This window comes from Patiria miniata, unplaced genomic scaffold, assembly GCF_015706575.1.
Source record: "Patiria miniata isolate m_02_andy unplaced genomic scaffold, ASM1570657v1 HiC_scaffold_19, whole genome shotgun sequence".
In the NCBI taxonomy this organism is placed as follows: domain Eukaryota; kingdom Metazoa; phylum Echinodermata; class Asteroidea; order Valvatida; family Asterinidae; genus Patiria; species Patiria miniata.
In genome coordinates, this window is record NW_024037057.1 from 693,777 (window position 1) to 714,321 (window position 20,545).

The 20,545-nt window shown below is 40.5% G+C and overlaps 1 protein-coding gene across 1 annotated transcript; it reads left to right on the plus strand.

The window, feature by feature from the left end:
* Positions 1-1,990: 1,990 nt before the first annotated feature.
* On the plus strand, positions 1,991-14,131 carry LOC119725267 (cytochrome P450 2J2-like). Its single transcript, XM_038196609.1, has 5 exons — positions 1,991-2,649; positions 8,840-8,970; positions 10,895-11,544; positions 11,850-12,192; positions 13,222-14,131. Exons 1-5 carry the CDS (start codon positions 2,396-2,398, stop codon positions 13,398-13,400), a joined length of 1,557 nt encoding a protein of 518 aa, XP_038052537.1. The 5' UTR covers positions 1,991-2,395; the 3' UTR covers positions 13,401-14,131.
* Positions 14,132-20,545: the final 6,414 nt, after the last annotated feature.

The following is a 20,545-nucleotide window of genomic DNA, read 5'->3' on the forward strand; positions in this document are numbered from 1 at the left end:
TTTGAGAAATATAAAATTGTTCTATTATATATTGGCAATGAGAACATCTTGCAATCCACCTGGATGTTTCTACTGATGAAAGTGTCAAAATAACACTATTAAACTACGCATATAAAAAAAAATACGGGAAAGTGTGAAATATGGTGATATTTTTAGTAAACCAACCGTCGTGGGTGGATTTTTCATAATAAGCGAATGAGGGCGTTGTCACGATGCCATTTGGGGGTCATAATTGGACGCGTTTCCAATGTTATTGACGTAAGTTTACATGCAGCTTAAATTAAACACTTATATGTTGTACAATCTTTAAGTGTTAGATGTAGGTAAGGGTGCTTAGCTTCTGAAATGAACGGGGTATTTATTGTGCTTGTACCCAGTAAATGGTGTCGTTATAGCCCCCTCACTCGCTCAAAAATAAAGCCTCTTCTGAAACATGACTTGAACTTTTTATCACAAGTCGGGTAGTCTTTTACTAAGGGAATGAATGTGTGATTGGCTAGTTTTAAACACTCTGTTTCAGACCGGTTGGAGTCTGGATGTTGATAATTACCCAAGCCAAAGGCGAGGGTCATGTTCAGCATCCAGACTCTAAGCGGTCTTGAAAAAGTGTTTTATACCGGCCAAGTACATATTTATTCCCATTCATCAATACCTTTTCGGTCAAATAATCAAAACCTTTCGGTCCAAAAGCTCATGTTTTTCGGGGACTACCCTCTAGCTATAATATGGTATGACTGGTCTCGCGAGTGTCGTGAATATCCTTATATGGAGATTGGCGTGCGCGTCGCGCGGAAAGCACGATGAGCACATCGCAGCTGTGCCGGTGAATAAATTAAGGACTATTTTTAGCATGCTTACGTAAGGATTGTGAACGTTCAGCCAATAGAATAGTCAAAGGCACCGGATTTCACTGGAGTCCAAATTCATGTGACACTGAAAAAAAGTATTTACGACCAGCCGGCCAGTCTTTGTCAACCGTTTAGGACCGGCCACGTGACGGGATCTTGACCAATAGGAATGGGTAAACTGCCTTTGGTATTTATGAATAATCTTTAAACAGATAGGCATTGAGCCTGGCATCAATTGGGGTGCAAGCTTCGACGGATGAAATCTTGATTCCTGATTTTATTATGGCACTAATTTTGTTTAATATAATAACAGCAACCATTCAAATAGTCTGGACAAAAACATATACATTTATCAAAACCATATCTTCTCTCTAACTATGTTGCTATAGGCCCTAGAATTACTATAGGCCTTACGTCATGTAAACAGGCAGCAGGGTGGTTCATCCTTTACAGAAACAATTATTTCAACATGTCCCTTCATTATTGAACGCAAAATAATGCAAAATAAGCGATTCAGCATCATGGAAGCTTCGCAGAAAAATGAGATGTGATAGAGTATATGAAAAAGATCGACGACCTCTATATCGTTTCTGTTTCCCCCTTTATATTATTATTGTATTTGAGGATTCTTCCTTCTTCAAATGACCCCCTTCATGGAATTGCCCCTGCTCCCGACCTTTATTTGTCTTTTCGACTTGCCACTCTCAAAATATTCTCGGAAAGTGCAGTGTTACTCAAACATTTCTTACGGATACAGTGCGATTTTATTGCACCAATTAAATACCGAGGCTGCGCGTTTATTAGCTGTTAGTTTGTATAGCAGTTGCATAGGGACGAGCACGTGTGCAACGTGTGACGAACAGGTTTTCTCTATCGTCCCAAATTCCGGGGAAATCCCTTAAGACGCATGTGATTTTCTAAGTTTATATTCTTATAAATGTGATGCCTCGAAAGTCGTCCGAGCAAGACATTATTTCGTATCAAACCTGCACTGGAAAGCAATCAGTTAGAAGGAGGGATAAAGTTATAAATCCGTCACCCATTATAGGTGCGTTTTGTGTCCGGTTGCCAATTTGAACACATTACACACTATAAAACGAACATCTGAAAACACAATGGATCACCAACTTCGACTCATTGTCAACAATGACAACGAACGATGACGTGTTATTTTCAGGCGTTAACATCCACACCAGCCGAACAATGTCTTCCATTCTCCTTCGGCCAGTCGGAAGATTACGGAGATCAGTATCGCATCGGTGGCACTGATGCCTACATATTCCGGACATCCCGTAGCCTCATTTATCCGGCAGTGCTACCGAGAACATCATTTCATTCCATACGACATCCGTTTACTATCTTGTGTGCTTGTTTAGGTCCGTTTACGTAATATGATGCAACAAGCCGAACTTTGGCCACCATGTGATTTACGTGCAGCTATAAGAACCTGCATGAAGACGGGCAATGCGCATTCCTTGTCTAGCTTACATCCCGAATACACTTCTAAAACTTAAAGAACAGTCATACGGAACAGACGCCGTGACGGGATGGCTGTCGTTCACAATCTGATCGCCAACATAGGAGATGATGTCACTGTTCTCTGTTCAGCGCTTCTGTACGCGCTCAGTCTGTTCGCCGCGTCTTGGCTGTACCTACGCTGGCGGGCCTGGGCTCGAGACCTCCCACCAGCCCCTTCGTTCTTCATGTCTCATTGGCTATTACTCAAGGCCGTGCTGACCAAGCGAACTGCGTCTCATCTTTTCTTTTCTGACATTGCCAAGAAATACGGCCCAGTATACGGGTAGGTCAATACTTAATATTTTATTATAGTAGGTAAGGTCTATTTGTCATTATGAATCACCTTTTCTCCTCTTCAATTAATTACTCATGGTATTCCACATACATGCACATGTAGATCTCTATTAAATATTTCCCTTTCACCCCTAATGGCTGTTAGCAGATTATTAAACTTGATATCACACTTTTCCCGAAAACCAAAATGAGGTTGATTTTGTCACCTTAATCGTCAGAAAGTCAGTGAGTGACTTCAAAGACATTTTGGTATGTACATTTAATACATTTAATATTTGTTTATAGTAGATACGGTCTATTTGTTATTATGTATCACCTCTTCACCTCTTCAATTAATTACTCATGGTAATACACATACATGAAGATTTCTATTAACCCTAAAGGGGCCGGGTTATTTTGACCATCCCTCACCGGGGGGCGGATTCTGCCCCCCCCCCCCCACAAGATCTCGGCCATCGAGTGACGAACAATTTTGAAACTCAGCAAATGCATAGAGCAACTCTTCCTAAACATACCCAAGAAATTTCATGACTATAGGTCAAAGGGTTTTGGAATTATGGCTAATTAATTATTCATATGTAGGAATGGCAATTCTGCTCTGTGTACACGACGTATATGCGAAAATTGAGAAGCGCCGGAAAAATTTTCGCTTCGCGGCAACCCGTGGTCCGATTTTTATGTTTTTGGTATCAAAAGATGCGCAAAGCTCGAGGCTAAAAGGTCATAACAGCTCGGTTCGCGAACATTTTTTTTAGAGGCTATCACGGAAAATGTTGAAAATGGCGGATTCCGCCCCCCCCCCCCCCCCCTCGGCCCCTTTAGGGTTAAAGCGAACTCTTGGTTCTTGTGTTAATTAATGATATTTCCCTTTCAAACCTTATAACTGTTAGCAGATTAATTAACTTTATTTCACACTTTTCCCAAAAACCAAACTGAGGTTGATCTGTTAGTTGTCACCTTAAAGGTATAGTCCATCATTTGTAATTTCTGCATTTTGTTCGTTTGAAGCAACAAAAGTGCTCAAGATCTAAAGAAGGGTTCTGAACAACTAACCTGATGAAGTTTCAACTCAGCTTCAGCTGTATATTCCGAGAAATTTCAAATTAAAAGTTGCTGAATCATGTTTTGAATTGGGCCTGAATTTAGTGTCCCAGACACGGGGACTAAACTCCCTGTGAATTTATTCGTTTTGGCAAGCTGTCGTTTTGAAGAAATCACAGAAACAAAAACTTCACACAAAAACGATCGAACAATACTTAATCTTAAGATTGACTTCCCAACATGCCCACGTAAAGTTCCACGGAGTTCCTCAAGAAAACTCCTTCTAAGATAATAACAATGTTTCCACGCAGATACAAATATCCCTGGCAGTGGTTTTTTATGACAAAAGAACAAAATATTAATTCGTGCAAATACATCAGCTCAGTATGAGCCACATTGAGCGGAAGATATTGATATGATATGATTTCTAAACAAGATAAAGAATACATATTGAATAAAGCAGATTTAAAATGTGCTCTAGAAGGTTTGTTTCTTATACAGGTTGGTAACCCATAATATTCCCAGTGTTAGGAAAAACAAATACCAAATGTTGTGTTACCCTTGGTACAAATAAATTGCCTCTCATTTTCTCTGCCTAGTTACGTAGTTATGCTCTAGTAGATTTCAGTAGTCTGCCAGTGAGGCATGTTAATTTTTAGTCAAGTCATGTATAAGTACACTAAATGAACGTTTATATTAAATTTTCATGATGCCAAGATTGTGAAATTTGCTGAATTATGGCGTGTAATGCTCATAGACTGTTCCCCCTTAAAACAAGGGGACTGGTAGCTACAATCCTAGCCAAATCTCGCTGGGCCCCCAACCCCCCAGCCCCGCTCAATGTTGTCTCTCATTGCACGGTGTGTGCTCCATCCGCTGGAGAGAACAACATTGACCGGGGGAGCGGGGGAGTTGGTGACCGTTGGAGGCTAAGGTTATTTCCAAGAGTCCCAACCATTTTGGCCGGGATTGTAGCTCCCATTAAAGCCATTGATTGAACCACCTCTGGGCGCACGCAGCATGATTGTTTAATTTGGATCACTATTCAGCTTGCGCAAGGACGATACTTGAGCACATGATTATAAAAAAAAACTTGACATTTGTCTTACCACAAAAAGTACGCAAAACCGCCATTGTCTCAATGAAAGCCATTTCAAGCATTTAAACTGCATAGGTTTTTAATACTGAACAGTTATGTCCCTCTTTTTATTGATGATTGCCAGGGACACTTTCGAATTCAGCAAAAGCTCCGAATTTGCACATTCATGGCCTATTGCCATTTTGTTCCCATATATGTCCGAAGGACAATACGGACAGGGACCAGACTAAAGTGTTCATTGTATTGACTAAAAGTATTTGCTCGGACAGCAGTTTTTGTTTTGTTTAACAAGGGTACAATTTAAATAATTTACCACTGAGTACTTCAAGATCATACGTAACATGGTGTTAAATACAAGTGTTATAAAGGAAAATCAATGTGCTGCAGGACAAAATGCCTTAATCTAAATCCGATCTTTTTTTTCTCAAAGTGGCGTGAACACAATCAATGTACTTACTCCAATTATGGTAGAATCAATCCCACACAAGAAACAGAATTTTCCTTCTTTATAACACTACCGTTAAAGACAAGTTGATCTTTAACTGCAGCAGGTTTATTTGTTCATTTAACCAAAGTAAAACGAGTCTTTGAAGTGTTTCTGAGGGGGGGGGGGGCTGTCAATGTTATTTTTGTTTGATAAAAATTTCTTTAAAATAATGTGAAAACCCCCCCCCCCACCACCACTGCTCTGCCCCCCCCCCCCCGCAAAAAAAATACACAGGTAATTATGTCCACCTGTGCATAGAATACGGACAGACCCAGCTTGGTTAGGGGGTATGTGTACACTATTCTTTAATATATTATTAATAATCGTCGGATTTTAACAGCACCCCTATTGAAAGAAAGGTACGAGCCCCCCCCCCCCCCCCCCCTTAGGATTTTAGGAGGCCAAGTTTCCGGAGACAAAAAAAACCCGTCTACATTTCAGACTTTTTTGCTCATGACCCCCCCCCCCCCTCCCACAAAAATCATGAATCCACCCCTGAGCAGTGTGTACAGGGCTAGACTTGATTGTCAAGTATGATATTGTCGTGTCCATTCACCCATTGTAATGCAAATATATTGTTAAATCATCTGAGTTTCATTGTGTGTTATCTTTTTGTAGCTGTCATATGGTAATAAACCAAACCACACCCAATATCAGCAGTGACATCTCACTGTATTGGCAACCGCAATACTATCTGTGGTGTATCGGCTTTGCGTTGGGTTGGGTGTACCAACCAGGGGTCTACCCGATGTTCCCAAATACCTAAGTTACCCAAAATCCTTAGGATTAGAGTTGGGGTTAGTGTTAGGGTTAGGGTTAGTGTCAGGGCTGGGGAACATAGGTGTGCACCCTAGTACGAACCATCCCCACCGAAGGCACGTAGCCGTTTTATTGTAGCTTGTGCATATTTGTACAAAGACCAAACGCACTGAGTGCCCCTTTCCCAAAAAAAAGATGCCTTCCAATACGGGCCCTTTTAATTTCGGACTTAATTGATAGGCCACTGCATATGGACGAACCAACCTATTCTTGATCGATCACATATTGTCTTACTGGTAGACCCTGAGGAAAAACTAAAACTCACCATACTTAGTTGAAAAAAGAATTATTAAAGGTTATAGTTTTACCTGAGCAATTTCAAATGATTTCAATGTGGTTTATTGAGAATCATCAGGTAAGAAATTTCAACAAAGCCCTTTTCCTCTTCCTACAGTTTCAATGTTTTGAGCATATAAAAACCTGAACAATGCATTCACATTGTAAAGTGGCTGAAATTGTGTAGGATCTTTTCTACGTGATGCACCCACTATTTAGATACTACATTACTGTAATAAAAGTATATTAAAAACCGTTCGCCATCAAAATCACGTCGCCAGACTTTACTCTTGTATATTACGTTAATCTTTTGTCATCACATTCAGTTATGTTTGCCTTCGTCGCGCGTGTACTGCATTCCGGTTTGAACTGGCGATATCGTCCATGTTGACTTAGGCTTGGCTTATGGACAAACAATGTATCAATGTATGCAATTGAGATACTTTAGTTAATATGCCTTCTGAACAGTAAAGCTCATTATAGTGCCCGCGCCCCGCGGTTACACTATTAGAACAATTTAACGATGTTCGTTAATAATGCGGTGATTAACACGTATACTACCTCGCCCTAATAGAGGACGAAGACCTTTCAACTACATTGGTGTGATTGGCAGAGACACTCAATGTGAAATTGAAGACCTTCCGTACATAATGAGGGATAAAGACACCTGGCGTGGCGTTGTGAACGAGATCTCGGTTGCGACCGCTAGATTATGATGATGATGGTGATCTCGCTAAATGAGAAGTGCCAATATAGGGGTTGAAATTCAAGATATACAACGGCATTTTTTGTGTTGAGAAATCAGACCAGCTTTCCTTTACCATAATGGTTTCATTTCTAGGACTCACTGACATCCCTGTGACATTTAAATCACGTCATCCGACTCTACATGTATGTTCTTACTTTATCTTATCTAATGCTATCTCTTCCGAGCTAACATAAACATCTATTTTTGTCGGTAGTGTACCTTCTGTCTTAGTATATCACTGTATCCCATTTAAACTGATGATATCATTTTACGATGCCTTAGATCTGCTTTTTATAGAACCGTCAATGTTTGCAATTAAATATTAAGGTTTTAATCCTTACTGTTATTAGAATCACAGTAGCAATATCAGGGATATAATTATTTCCATGGACGTCTACTCACTCGACTATGTACAATCCTCAGGACACAAAGCAGACCGTTCTTTTCTAGTCAAAATATTTCCTAATAATTTCCAATAAAACTCTGGGAACACAAGGACATATGCATTATGATGCTAAAATATAAAGAATCAAGATTAAAGAGTTCGGAAGTTCAATAAAAGGCGGTTTCCGGCGACATTAAAAGTGACTGTTTAAAAAAGTACCCACGATAAGAAACAGGTTGTACATATACAAAAAATAAATATGAGGGAAAATGTGAAGCTTGGAAGTCGGAGGTTGGAGTCCCAACCGAGTAAGCATGTGAATTCTTTTTTTTTCACAAGCCCTTTAAACACATTGAGTATAAGACGTTTAGACAAATACGTAGGAGAAGGGCATAACCCAATATGAAAGTTACATCTTTCCGACGCAAATTCCATTTTGTAAATACATGTAGTGTGGTTGCGATACCCGCTGCTACGTGAGACTCGAACCTGCCTGGCACCCCTGTCAGCAAGCTGGCCGGTTGGTCGTGTGGTAACTGACGTCTGTGTGAGTAAGCAAGAGGTCGTTTGTTCGTTGGCTATTTTGTTTTTCTCGGAAACCCTAGGACAATACTGAATATATAGCGTTAAACCAAAAAAACACCACGTCGGCGAAGGGCAAAAGAAGAATAACCTCTAGTTATTTTCAAATATTCACGCAAGATTATACCATGTATTACGTTTGTTCCCTAACATTTAGAAACAAATGCTATTTAGTGGACTAACTGTAGTTGATACATGTATTGGAGTAAGTCTTCTTTCCACCCCCACCCCGCCCCCCCCCCAAAAAAAAACCCGTTTGTTCAATAATTCGTGTGCAGAGAACAATTGTTTTCACACGTAAGATCGCTACCCTATAATCTTAACGAAATTTTGAAAAAAAGAAAGTATTCTCCGGGGTTTTTTTTAAGGACATTTGCGCTTGATTGTGCACTTTGTATTGCAATCAGCTGAGTTTAATAAAGTATTAAACATTTCGGGAAGAATCGCCCCTCCCCTCCCCCCCCCCCCCAAAAAGGGGGAAAACAGAAATCGTGTTCTTCCGATGACCTTTAACTTTGATTTTCAAAAACTATTAACTGCTAACAAAGTTCTATGTCTACCTCATAAAAATGCTTTGTAAGACAAAAGTAAAAACTTAACGTGAATACAGCACCTTAAACAATTCAGTCTAAATTTGGCTTTCAAAGTAAATCCTTCATTAAAGTCATCGTTAAAGAGCAATGTATTTCCCTCTATCTTTTTTTAAATATATATATCTTCATTGGTTCCTTCTTGACTGTAGTATCTGGATCGGACACCTCTTTGTTACCGTCGCGACGGACGTGGAGCTGTGTAAGGAAGCATTGCTCAGAAACCACGAAAGCTTTCCCAACAGAAGGAATATCGGTGTTCTCGCCAAACTCTTTGAAACTGGTGAGTAAAAAAGGAGACCAAAATATTATTACACAGTGAACTAATGATTTGTTGGCCTTTTTTTTTCATTTACGGACCGTTCTGGCCCTCATTTAAAAGAAACTTGTCCTACCTCTCCGCTGGATAAAAATAGACCGAAAACTGCAAGCCCAATAAATGAATACCCTTTTTGAGATGAAAAAAATACAACGTTTAATTCAGACGATGATCAGTTTGTTCATAATGCAAATGCGAAACAAATTGGACGAAGAATACAATTCTCGGGTTAATATTTTTCATCTTTTATTTTTATTTATATATTTCTGGTTATAAAACTAAGGATGCTTATAAAGCGCCTTAGGCAATGTAGTTCGAAGCCAGTGTAAGAAGAAGACAATGCGAAGAAATTACAGTTTTAGAAGTAGGAGGAAACCCAGAACAAAAAAATACTATGTGAACAAACCAAGGAATCAATTAGGGAATAAAACCAACACAAATGTGGACCAGGGCAAGAATCGAACCTGAGCTACAGCGGTGGAATGCGAGGAAATTAACCACTGCTCCAAACTGACTCCTCCAAACCAAACCGGAGTTCTGAAATATGTTCAACTCTAGCCGTCTTTAGCACCATCAACACTACCCTGACGTGACAATTTGCATGTTTTGTCTTTGTACTCGCACCCAGAATGAACCTCTAATAGTCAGCCGAGGAAAGCTGAGAAAAGCAGCACCCGATTTCACGAAACTCATCGTAAATTACGATGCATCGCAGCGCTGCGACGCATCGTATCCCTACGATACGTTGCAGCTGCGAAGCGTCTTGCTATTTATTCACTGATCTCTATATGAAGACTTGATAGCGGATAAAGAGCCGCACAATGAATGAATTTGACGCCATATTGGTGAGACCGATGAGACCGGCTGGTGATCTACAAAGGACAAGTTGCCGTATTTATAGACAGCATTATTACTTGTGTAACATCGGGGTTCACTTGACTCACATTTTGACCCCCACCACTGACCACGGTTTACACTTTTTCTAACGACGTGGTTTACGTTTTTAATGCCGCAGTTCACTTTTGGGGCGTTTTTGAAATAATAATCACTCCGGAAATGTGTCCTTTTTAGAACATCATAATACGCGAACGTTACCAAAATGCGCGTCAACTCTTGATACAGCGCGCGCAACTTTACACACATTGTCTCGGTATTATAGTCTCGTTTATGTAATTGTTATGGCATAAAACTGGCTAAGAAAAGGACGCTTCTTATTTCGCGATGACCATTAGTCACGCCGTTACTTGCTACGTGTTTAAAGCCGTTGTCAAGGAACTTACGACGCGTTCAACACATTGCAAGTTGGGTAAAATGGATCGTACAACGCGTCGCGAGTTGTAACGTGTTACACGTCGTAACTCGGGTTGTGACGCGTCGTAGCGTTTCGTGAAATCGGGCCCTGGTCCAAGAGCGCAACTTATTATATTCAACTGATTCAGAATGGCGAAAAATATCGCAGATATTAGCTCTAGCGGTAATGTGAAGAAAATGAGAAATCTGATTTTGCCGTTCCCATGGAGACATGACTTATTTCATATACAAGCATGTGTCGTGAAAGTACATGACTTTTTAATTGAGCTATAGATGCGGCATACCTGTGTAGGCAAGCCTCGTAATTAAGCCGCTCCCAGACCAGTAGGTCACAGGTGACAGTCAGTCAGTGAGATAAGTAACCATGTCTAACTCGCAAGTGACTTGTGACAGTCAGTCAATATAGATAACACTAGACTGGCCTTATACCTGTGTCTTGGACCAGCATGAACTCGAAAGTACCTGCATGGCCATATAATTTTGTGAAGCCATGTTAAAACGAGAACCGACATCACACGGCTGCTTCCGATGTTTAGTTGACTGTAAAGTTCATTGTTTTATTGTTATCACACAACAGAGGGCGGAATAGTCAGCGAAATTGGGCCAGCCTGGAAGGAACGTCGTCGGTTCGGTGTAAGCGCCATGCGACTGTTTGGTGCCGGTAAGCGAAGCCTAGAACCCAAGATCAACGGAGAGGCCAACTACCTGGTTCAAAGCTTTGCTGATTACTCCGGCAAGCCCTTCGATCCAAGCCCTCTAGTCCTCAACGCCGTCTCCAACATCATTGCCCAGATCAGCCTCGGCCGGCGCTTCGAGTACACGGACCCCGTCTTTCAGGAGATACTCGGGCTCATGAAAGATGTGAGCGAGGTGGCTGTGCTAGACCCGGGCAACGTCTTCCCCTTCCTGGTTGATAGTTTCCTCTACAATGACAAGCGGTCCAAGTTTCGGAGGTTGAAGGACTTCATCGAGTGCAACGTCCGCAGCCACAGGGAGACCCACGACGTTAACAACCCGCGCGATCTGATCGATATGTACCTACGTGAAATTGAAAAAGAGGGGGGACAGGGGAAAGAAGAAAGCCCGATGAATGGTAAAGCCATCTTTACCGAGTCGAACATTTGGCGGTTTATCCATGACCTCTTCCTAGCCGGCACCGAGACAACTTCCTTCAGCTTGCTGTGGATTATACTGATCGTGACCCTACATCCTGAAATACAGGAGAAAGTGAGTTGAACCCAACGGACGTAAATAACATAATATTGCTGCGCGAATGTAAGAATTTGAATTGGCCTTATTCATGACAGATAGTAAATCCAGGCTATGATTGCAAGCAGAGGACGAACAGGGTCTTATTTTGCGTATGCGGATTAGCTTGACCTGATGCGTACACAAAGGTTTAATTAACATTTGACTGTTCATTTGTTTGATTATTAAGAGTTAAACAAACACAAAGTGTTGGTGTCTTATTGAACCTCTTTGATAGCTCCTGAATTTAATTGTTTCTTTTGTGGGGGTAAACCCGTGTTTAGGTACAAGAAGAAATTGATGACGTCATCGGAAGATCCAGACAGCCCACGACCTCCGATTTGCTCTCCATGCCCTACACGCGTGCGACTATATCGGAGGTGCTGAGGCACCGGCCGGTACTGCCCATCTACCAGCGGGAGACGCCATTGGACCGGCAAGGCACCTTCGGTCAGTACACGGTCCCTCGTAACTCCTATTTCTTGCTGAACGTCCATGGAATTCACCACGATCCCGAGCTGTTCCCGGATCCAGACGCGGTGCGGCCCGAGCGGTTCCTGTCGATCGACGAGAACGGTCAGCGCACGTACTCCGGAAAGGGACTTCCACTCCTTAATTTTGGCTTAGGTAATTATCTGCTCAGTGCAAAAGCTAATTTGACATAAGAATACTTGCAAACTACAATGTGAACTTGATGAGTGTAATAAGGTAAATATGGTTGGTAAAAGAGATCGTCGCAACTGCTTTAAATAATTCAAAATAAAGTGTACCAACATTTGAATTGACAACATTTTTGTTTCTCAAAGCAGCACTAGTATGACTGCGACCATGCTTGACTCCAAACCAAGTAAACATTTTGCCAGGGAATGTTGTAAAAGTGAATACAAGTACAATTTAAAACTGAAAACTGATTTCCACTTCAAACAATGTTTTTGTTTACTTTCAAAAAGGCTTATAACGTAAATGGCAAAGCTCAGAGTAATTGGCGGTCCCAAAACCACGCCTTACTACTGTTTGCTTGTTTGTTCGTTTGGTCTGTTTATTGTTTGTCTGTTGGTCTTTATTGCAATCGTCATTATTATATGCAATTTTACCATATTAATGATTTTATCTGATCAGGGGTGAACAAACACAGCGTAAGATGACAGTTCTATACTGATACCGATATAAAGATTTGATAAAGATACGGATGTCACGTTACGTACACGAGCAGGATTCTGCACGTTTCCCAAAATGAAACTTCAACAGAATTTCCCTTCATCTCCGAATTCCACTTCATAAAATCGATGCACGGATTTGATAATTTTGCCCAGTTTTGTTTATGTATTTAATTCCCGGCATTGTGCTCTAAACTCGACCATGGCAATATTTTTCTAGCGTCGTATTGCATTTTAAATGTGACGGATACCTTACCTGCGAGTTTTTATAAAACGTTTTAGGATCATCAGGTAATTCGTGTCGTACCATGAACAAAGTGATTATAATACGCTTACAAAGCAAACATTGTACTATAGTGTAACCGAAACTGAACAATCCGGAGACTTCAGAGCCGACCAAATACAGTTATACGTTGTTAAGAGACATGGTAAGTAGCATATTCCTGACAATATTATGAAAGGTTCTTCTTCTTTTTTCTGTTCTTTTTTTAATCAACAGGTAAACGGGCGTGTGTCGGGGAGAGTATGGCCAGAGCTGAAATATTTTTGTTCTTCGTCAACCTCTTGCAGAGGTTTACCTTCACTATTCCGCCCAATGACGTCACGCCTGATCTAGAGGGCGTCCCAGGTCGCATATGGAGTACCCCAACCTTCAGGCTGTGCGTCCATACCCGCTAAAAAGTTGACAAAATAACCACGCATTTTCATGCCACGGAGTGTAAATATCAAATGAAATCAGAATTCTGCACTTCGACGCTAGCAAACAGCAGTTCACCAAAGAATGTAGAAATTCACTTTCTCTTTAACAGTGCAAGGCAACAGGGAAGTCAGGCAATTGGACGAAAACAATCCTGACACTGATGATGAAATTATATATCAACGTGTTATTAACACGTTATAAAGTGTTATAAAGCTATAAAAAGTTGACTTTTGGCGAGACCAAACGATGTAACAGATGAGTGTTAGAATATCAAAATAATGAGATATGTCTTTAATTCAGTCAAGAGAGAAACGTATTTATATGCCAGCATTTGTTTTGTACTTTGTTTACTTGAACTAGGTTGGCAACTTTTGTAAGCCCACTTTATTAACTGCATTTGTGTGTGTTTCTCAAAATGGCACTTATTTTTGTCTGTCATAGCTGAACAGGATATCAACGAGCTAGAGTAAACAATCAAACTCTGTGTTACAAAGTTAGAAAAAAGTCTGGATGCAATGTTATTTATGTTTTTGCAACGGCAAATGAGGTTTGTTGATAAAATACACGGAACATGGCTCGGCACATTTGACAAGTTGTCATTACTGATATGTTTGTTTTGAATTTCATAAATGAACATATCAATGTTATCATAGTATTCCATTTAGATTTTGAATGCATATACAAATATTAAAATGTAATTGATACACTATCCTTCACTGTTTCCCACAAATATGTGTGTTTGAAACACCTCTGAAATTGTGTTCATGTCAAAAACAAAACTGGTCTTAAATGTTAACAACGAGATCCGTTAAAAAAATGCTCTGAAATCACGTTTTTAAACGTTCTCGACAAAATTATTTGTAATCATTTGTTTTTGTAAACTACAGTGTTTGAACAACATTTTGATACGGAAATTATATCTTGAAATTCAGGCAGTCTAATAATGGCACAATTAATGCAAAGATATTCTTCGATTCGCTCAGCGGTATCAAATCAGCAGCCCTCTTTAGGCTCTTTTAACCATGCAAATAACCCTAGGAATCGCGCAGCACAGTTAAAAAGTGCGTATGAAACATACGTATTTCCTTCTGTTTGTGCTCTGCACTGGCACCAATTCGTCAAGAATGTGAGAGGCTTGCCTGGTCATTTTCTGAGGACTTTGATTTTCTTTTGTGAGATTCGCTTGCGATTTCTTTTTGAAGACTCTTTTGCTTAAGCTTCATCCCGCAATTAACTGCTCAATCGAAATGTGGTTCTAGGCATAATGTGTGTGTGCCGCACTCCAGATAGAGGTGTTAGATGTTAAATTTGTTAATACCTGGCGCTGTTAAAACATGAGCAGAGGAAAACAAAAATATCCACCGTAAAATCGAATATGGAAAAGGGGAGGGGTAGGGGTTGAATGTTATCTTGAAACTACATGTATGTTCAACGTAGACGAAACTAGAAACCATCTGATACACGAGGCCGCTGTTCAATATGGACGAGACTCGACACCATTTGATACATGAAGTGCTGTTCAATGCGGACGAGACTAGACGCGCAGATAAATACTTCCTTCTTTTGGAACATCTCTCCAAAAACCACAGTTCATTTGTTTTAATAAGGAATTTCGATGGGAAAGTTATGTTGATTCATGAGAAAAGAAAACAACATCACCTTATTGTTATTACTCAGTCTACCAGTTACTATACATGAAAGCTTAAAATGACAGCTGTCGTCGAGCTGTCACTAGTTGATAGTGAGGTTGGCTATATGCTCGTAAGATCCCTGGTTCGAATCCGCAACTCCCCATTTTTCATGTACTATTTTTCTTTTTCAAATTCATGGTAGGGATAGTTTTGAAGAGTCCAAGAACCTAAGTGTATGGATGTACACTAGGCCCAGTGGGGGGGGGGGGGGGGCGACAGTCCCCCCATGAAACCTGGTCGCCCCCCCCCCCCCCCCCGTCGTCCCCCACTGATATTTTGAGTTTCTAAAACAATTATCATTGATCTACATCACGCCCCCCCCCCTGAAAAATTCCTGGCTACGCCACTGACTAGGCCTACACATCATATGATACATGACGGTGCTGTTTAATGTTGACTAGACTAGACACCATCTGGTGGGTGCACATCTGTAAAAATGTCCAGAACTGCCTAAGCGGGCCAAAAATAAAGAAGGTTTGTATGCTCTCAAGTTCTGCAGTATTAAGGGAGGAAGCCGAGCCGAGGACTGCGAGCTAGCATTTCTGAGAAAATTGGATGAAAGTAAGCCTTAAAATGGCTCTAATTGAAATGGAGCGTAGACGCCCATTTTAAAAAATGGCGATGGGCTCCGGGATTAGTTTTAGGGGTGATCATTTTTAGGCTATTTATTCCCCAAAAGTCATTTGTTAACCCCCCCCCCCCTAAAAAAAAAAGAGTGAACGGAAGATGAAAGATGATGAAATGAGCTCAAATTTTACGGGTGTCTCAAACACCTTGGGGAGTTGTGAGTATTTGTAATAATTTTGGGAAACACGCGTTATTACCATTGGGGTATATGGGAGTCGATTTGTAGGCAGCATCCTTTTGGGTTGCCGAAATGGTAGGGACCTGGGGGGGGGAGGGGAGCCGCATGTTAAAGGTGTCAACAAGGGCAGTTCCGCAACGAGTGCTCCCAAATTTTAAGGAACCTGAGAGGCCACCAGCCGATTACAGCAATTTCTAGAGAAAAAAGGGAGAGGGTGGTAATCGGGGGGTTGGAAGGAGCTCGATCACAATTAACGCCCAGTGGGGGCGCCCTACAGCAGGGCAAGCGCATACAGAGGTTTTTGTTTTAAGGCCCGATATCGAACTCTGACATTTATTTTCTCCCACGTTTTTGATAAAATATATGTTCTAGATCCTATATCTTGCAAAAACAAGTCGTTTGGAACCTTCCTTGTATATTCAACCTTCTTGTATATTAGCAACCTATCTTGTATATTAAAGGGTGCAGATCTATGAAAAGGCACATAATTGCCTACAAGGGCCAAATCACAATTTGCATGCCTTCAAATTCTCCGATATTAGAGCATTTTGAGGATTTGTAACAAAGAAGGGTGGAAGCTGTGCGGAAGACTGCATCTTGTACTTCTGTGAAATTTTGATGAAATTAGGCTCTATTTTCAATGGAGCGTATATCGTCCATTTTTTTCAAAAAGGCGATAGGCTTCAGGACTGCTTTTAGGGGTGATAATATTTGGATGGATTGTTGTCGCAAATATCATCTTTCAAACACCTTGGAGAGTTGTGAGCATTTTTATTTTAATATTGGGAAGTACGCGTGATTCCCAATTTGGTATATGGAAGTCAATTTGCAGGTCTGCACCCCGGGAAGTTGCGACAACTATCAATATGGACGCCATTTTAAGGTTCAAACTGATACATGACGACGCTGTTCAATGTGAACGAGACTAGACATAATCTTACATGAGGGCGCTGTTCGATGTAGATGGGCAGAGCCGCAAATAGAGGGAAGTTGCGACAACTACCAATATGGACGCCATTTTGGGTTCAAACTCGGATGGCATATAGTGTCCATAGTGTTATTTAACATTTGGGCACAGTTAATAGTGTCGTATTATTATTTTAAACAATCAAATTACGGAAAACTAGTCCCCTTGCAAGGGTTGTTTAGTGTGAAATCGAGGTTTGAGCGGCCAGCAGCTAAATCAAATTGTTGCCAAAAGAGTATAATAGTAAATGTTTTTCAACATAGAAAGCGTCGCCCTGTTCTCTGATGATACAGTTGGCAGGAGGGAGGCATCCTCACCCACATCGTATGTGTATTTTCCTTTTTTTTTTTTTTTTTGATAAACCGGAAGAGTAAAAAGAACATATTTCCCTAGATTTGTGAAATAATGATACAAAGAGAGGAACGAAAAGGATGAGTGCACCCTCTGGCGTTAAATGAGAAACCCCCTCCTGCCGCATCTTTCAAATCGCCAAGTCAGGCCGGCTTATCCTTGAGTCTCTTGTAGTAACAAACATTTCCAGGGTGCTACCCTTCGACTGATCCGCAGAAGCCAGCACCCTCCAGCAGCCCCCCCCCCGCCCCAACCCCCCCCCCCCCCCGCTCCTTCCCCTACATTGTCATCGTCAACTCGGTTAGGAGAGCAGACGATCGTTTAGCCTGGAGCCTTCCAGTGAGAAGAGAGTGCAAGGAAAACCAGGAACGAGCAGGTATTGTAGTTGGCACGAGGGTCTGACAGAAGGAGAGACCAGCATCAAGAGCTACAGCATCTTCCACCTGGATGGAGCAGCAGTCGCGTAACCAGGCTCTTGTTTGGCCGTTGCAAAACAAAAATAATAATATCGTCTCGCTTATAAAATCAAAGACCATCCGTGTCAAAGTTTGACAGGATGTCCTCCGGCCATCCAGCCTCCGCAAGATCGAGAATCGGGAGAGAGGGGGCGGGGACCTTCTTATAGGGGCACACTGTTAAAAGCAGATAATCACGGACAGCATCGGACAACAGGTGACCCTCTTCATCCCTTGACATTTGCCAACGGACGCCAACGGACACACTATTTTTCGATAGGCCGATTTCGCCCTCCTTATTTTGCTGCTGTCAGCGTCCCGATTTCGCTTTTCAAATCTCTAGGCTATTGAAATCTGCCATTCTTCATCCCCCTGTCACTGCGGAGTTTACAAACCAGAATCGGTCTTTTCAATTACTAGAGTAAGTGTCCTACTAGAAGTCAATTTCAACCATCGTCTTGCGAGACGTGAGTGTCACTTGTCCGAACCGCCGTATCCGAGGGGCTGGTGACCTCTATAAGTTGGTTGCTCTCTCATTGGACTGATTATATACCAAGTGACCCGCAGTCAATGCTTCTGTGTGCGCATAACACGTGCGCACGGATTGTACGTATCATGGTCAGTTATCTACCATACCCACATTTCATTTCATTGCCAGTGTTTTCTTTCATATAATGTTGAGGAGTGGTAACCAGCACCCTGGAGAGTCGGTTTTGACGGGCGAAGTGAGGATGTCCAAATATATGAGTCGCCGTACTGCTACTAAAAATAGAATCACATAATGGAACACTCAAAACCTCAAATTCATTAGAAAACAATCAATCATGTGTTGGTTTCTATCACTCAGTTTAATCAACGTCATTGGTCATTAGAACCATTCTTTTTTTTGTATTGCAATGTACAAGCAAAACAGCAAGATATGCATGTAAGATTCCTTTGAGGTCTGTTTTAGTCCCATACAGCATGGTTTTAAAAACGAATTTGAATTGTAACCAAATAGTAACCATTGCAAAGTAAAAACAAACAAAAAAGGCCTAACTTTTATTTATAACCCGAAAAGCATTTCATTTCTGAACGTGGAACAACCCGCGAACATTATATTTGTAGAGCTGATATTGTTTGTGGAACAAACATGTGTTGGTGAAAAAAAAAATAATTACTAGTGAAATGAAACTGAAATTGAACTTTGTTTTGTTTTGTGAGTTACTGGACTAAGCAAATGGGCAAATAGACTTATGAACTGGAATACGCAAGTGGAGAATTATTTGAACGATCACATAAACAAAGCGAAAGAATTTGCATTAATGCTCAAGATCAACACAAAAGGCCAAACAACAACAGAAGTAACAATTTATGTTTATCAATACTACAAACTAAAGCCAATACTTGGATTTTTTCGTCATTGAATCCCGGTATAATCATTACGGTCATGAGAGCCGCTACAAGTACAAGTACAAATACTGACGTAGTGCTCAGTAAAAACAGTTGGTAAACAGTTGTCCTTCATTCTTCTGAACACTAGAAACTTAAAGGTAATTTTCGGCTTTTAGTGGTAGGACGTTTTCCTTTGAAAACCATTACCATAATGCGGTATGGAGGTAAAAGCAGATATTTTAGATGGTTTTAATTGCAAGCAAAACCCTAGTTTGGCTCAGTTCACTAGGTAGCCCTATATTAAACACCATTGGCGATTTGACCCTTTCAGTGATTAGTTGTCCCATATACAGTGTGGGTCAAAAAAGAAGGTGACCGAAATAGAAAAAAAAATGAATACATACATGAAAAAATGTGGCTTGCTTCATTCCATAACATAGTAATAAGTTACATGTTAATGACTACTGACAGTGAACATTTCAGGTAATGTGCATGGTGTACCAAAGTAATGTCTATATTAGTATTGAAATAAAAAGATCACAAAATTCAGTCGTCGTTCTACGAACTAGTGAATACTAATTAAATACAATGAAAGATTGACGTTTTTTCACGCTCATGAATGAACAAAAACTTGTAAAGGAAAACAGGCAAAACTCGCCGTCAATACTAACAAAACAATGGACTTTTCCTCATATTCAATTCACAAAATATGACATTAGAATTATGTTTCAGTCTTGACTCAAATGATTAAAATCTAATTTTGTATTTGAATGACTGTTTGCATTTCTCACTCATCTCAATAGCTTCCAATTGCATTCTATAGACGCCTATCAAATAGTTTATTTTACTAAAACATGCTTAACTTCTGATAGCATGGATCAATGTCTATGTTTTTCTTAGATGAGAAGAAAAACGTGCTCTATTAAGACATACTTCATTGGTGTATCAAATTTGATTGCTTTGAAAAAAAAAAAAAAATCGGTAATCCAGGTCATCATCATTCTTTTTCACTCACCCTGTACAGCAAAATACGAAGTGATCCAGAGGATTTACAATTGTATTAAACATTGAAGAGGTTCAATATGTCTCTTCCTCCCCAACTATTGTCCCTTGGCGACTCCAAACAGGTAACTGCGATTCAGCCCAAACAGATGAGTCACAGGTTAATTTTAAGCGACTTCATTTATGCATAAGTCTTGCACAATGGGAATGAATGGAATATTTTACATTTTAATTGTTGTTTAACATAACAATTATGCTGTATTTATCGATCAAACTGAGTGGTATTTGATATTAAAGAGCAAACTGTGTAGACTGCCCTTTCAAAGATAAATGAAAAACACATCGTTGGATTCTGTCCAACTCTAAAAAAAAAAAAAAAAAAAAAAAAAAAAAAAAAGGCCTTTGTCAAACAGAACCGGAATCTGGATCCAAATTTGCTTAGGCCTTTTTCGGGTCGAAAATGACACTTTTCTGGTTC